The sequence below is a fragment of the Colobus angolensis genome, unplaced genomic scaffold (assembly GCF_000951035.1).
Source record: "Colobus angolensis palliatus isolate OR3802 unplaced genomic scaffold, Cang.pa_1.0 Scaffold77, whole genome shotgun sequence".
Classification (NCBI taxonomy): domain Eukaryota; kingdom Metazoa; phylum Chordata; class Mammalia; order Primates; family Cercopithecidae; genus Colobus; species Colobus angolensis.
The window spans coordinates 3,517,292-3,519,596 of NW_012121487.1; the positions used below are offsets into that span (position 1 = coordinate 3,517,292).

Sequence of the window (2,305 nt, forward strand, 5' to 3'; positions counted from 1 at the left end):
TTTTTTGTATTTTTAGTAGAGACGGGGTTTCACTGAGTTAGCCAAGATGGTCTCAATCTCCTGACCTCATGAGACGCCCGCCTCGGCCTCCGAAAGTGCTGGGATTACAGGCGTGAGCCACTGCACCCAACCTCTTTTTTTTTTTTTCAAAATAGCGTTAAGTTTTATTTTATTTTTTTCCTTAAAAGTTATTTCCCAGGTACAGAGATAATGAATAAAAACTCTGAAAGGCATTCAGTATACAGAAGACGGTAAGGGAGGGGAGATGGCCAGTCAGGCTCTGCAGATGAGGTACAGAAGTTACACACAGAATGGAAACATACCAAAGGAAGACAAGGGAGGTGGTGCTCATTAGAAAAAATAAGGGACCAGGCGAGGTGGCTCACGCCTGTAATCCCAGCACTTTGGGAGGCTGAGGTGGGCGGATCACCTGAGCTCAGGAGTTGGAGACCGGCCTGGCCAACATGGTGAAACTCCAGTTCTACCAAAAACACAAAAATTAGTCTGGCGTGGTGGTGCGCGCCTGTGATCGCAGCTACTCGGGAGGCTGAGGCAGGAGAAATGCTTGAACCTGGGAGACAGAGGATGCAGTGAACAGAGATCGCGCCACTGCACCCCAGCCTGGGTGACAGAGCGAGACTCTGCCTCAAAAAATAGAAAGAAAAAAAAATAAGGGATCTTCCAAAGGGAAAAGGTGACCAGTCGAGAAATCTGGGAAAACCCAACTGGTGAGTGAGAAAGATTACAACGCCGGGGACACGGAGGGAACGATTACATCTATGATCAGTGAAGCAAGTACGGTTACTTCAGGAACAGGGTTGCTGTTCAAGCGACTTTTACTGAAAATAAATGTAATGTAAAGTGACCAAGGATATTACCTATTCACCAGACCCTCTTCAAGCAGTCTGCCCACTTATCTCATTTAATTCTCACAATTCTACTAGGAAATACTATTAACTCCGTAATACAGATTGAAACATTTAAATGACCGCTACTAAGGGATGGGCCAAGGATATAAAGCTAGACCTAACTGAAAAACAAAAAACATTATTCATGCAGCTATTCAGCGACAATCAGGCCAGAAAGGGTGCAGCGGCGGGGGAAGCGTGGGGACTGAGGGACAGAACGCGGAGTGGGAAAGAGCTTCCCAAGACGGGCACACGCCAAGAAAAGAGGCTCGGAGAGAAAAAGATCAGTTTGAGCTTGTGAAGAGAAGCGAACAGGTTAAGGGAAGAAAGGAAAGCGGGACACCGGGCTTCCAAAATGAAGATGATGACTGGAAGGCTCAGGGGCCGGGTCAGGGCGGGACGGAGCTGAGGCAACACAGAAAACCATGGACAGAGAAGGGTGAAAAGGGGGTCCCTTTCCTGGCATCCCCAGAACTCACTGAGCACGAGTACGGGACGATGGCCCATCATGGCGGCGCGATGCAGAGCCGGGTACCCAGAGCTGGGGGAACCGGCAGAACCTTCTGGAGAGAGAGAACCAGACAGAATCCCAGAAAACGCTGCCTCCTCAGGGCTTACACCTTAACCCGCTACTCTCAAGGTAGTCACCAATCACCGCACCCATCTCATTGATCGGCACAAAAACAGACCAATTGACATCCTGAGTCCCGCCCCCTACGCAAGAACGACCAGACAAGTTAGGCAGAGAGAGCACGATGAAGGCACTGGGAGGGCACAGGCGCTTGCGCAATAGGGTGGCCGCTCCCGGCCGCGTGCGGCGCGAACGTCGGCGCAGGCGCCAAGGCTCTGGCAGTTGGCCGGCACACCACTACGCATGTGTGTCAACTCTAGCGTTGGGTGCTGGGGTTGCGGCTTTCGGTTAACACCGCAGGTGAGGTCGTTAAACTGTGTGTTGCGACTCGGCTCCTATCCGACTGTGAAGGCTAAGAAAGGCTTGACAGTTTCCACTGTTTTGTTCTAGCCTTAGCAATAGGTGGACTAGAGAGGCGGGACTCCCGCCAGCAGATGGGGGAAGACCCGGCCGACTTGGCCCTGGGTGAAGTGGGAGTTGTAGTCTTACAGTGTCGTACTGGGCAGCCTTTTTCCGGGCACACTGGGAGTTGTGGTTTATCACATCTGGACTAATGGCTGTGTGTGGACTTTTCCCTTCTTAGGAAATGCTTTCAGTGAGGCTATGAGCAGTACCGGAGGGTGATGGCTTGCGTTTCCTTAAGTTATCCTATCTAAAATATTTTCCCAAGTATTTCCGCCGGGCGCTGTGGCTCACGCCTGTAATCCCAGCACTTTGGGAGGCCGAGGCGGGTGGATCACCTGAGGTCAGGAGTTCGAGACCAGCG

At 51.4% G+C, this 2,305-nt stretch overlaps 2 protein-coding genes across 15 annotated transcripts in view; one reads left to right on the forward strand and one right to left on the reverse strand.

Moving 5' to 3' along the window:
* The window catches only part of CCT3 (chaperonin containing TCP1, subunit 3 (gamma)), a 33,148-nt gene extending 31,451 nt beyond the window's left edge, over positions 1-1,697 (reverse strand). The window contains exons 1-2 of one of the 4 annotated variants that reach the window (XM_011928420.1): positions 1,388-1,481; positions 324-481 (exon numbers count right to left, since the gene is read on the reverse strand). Coding sequence is in view for 2 of the 4 variants with exons in the window: in XM_011928418.1 (XP_011783808.1) it covers positions 1,388-1,418 (31 nt within the window). In the remaining 2 variants the exon portion in view is untranslated. Of the gene's footprint in view, positions 1-323; positions 482-1,387 lie in introns of all 4 variants that reach the window. The other 3 variants (XM_011928418.1, XM_011928419.1, XM_011928421.1) reach the window with 3 other exon arrangements.
* Positions 555-2,305, forward strand: part of TSACC (TSSK6 activating co-chaperone) — an 11,039-nt gene continuing 9,288 nt past the window's right edge. For 4 of the 11 annotated variants that reach the window (XM_011928407.1, XM_011928414.1, XM_011928409.1 and 1 more), the window contains exon 1: positions 1,674-1,839. Coding sequence is in view for 1 of the 11 variants with exons in the window: in XM_011928406.1 (XP_011783796.1) it covers positions 1,974-2,004 (31 nt within the window). In the remaining 10 variants the exon portion in view is untranslated. Of the gene's footprint in view, positions 792-1,673; positions 2,099-2,135; positions 2,160-2,305 lie in introns of those variants that run through there. The other 7 variants (XM_011928410.1, XM_011928415.1, XM_011928411.1 and 4 more) reach the window with 4 other exon arrangements.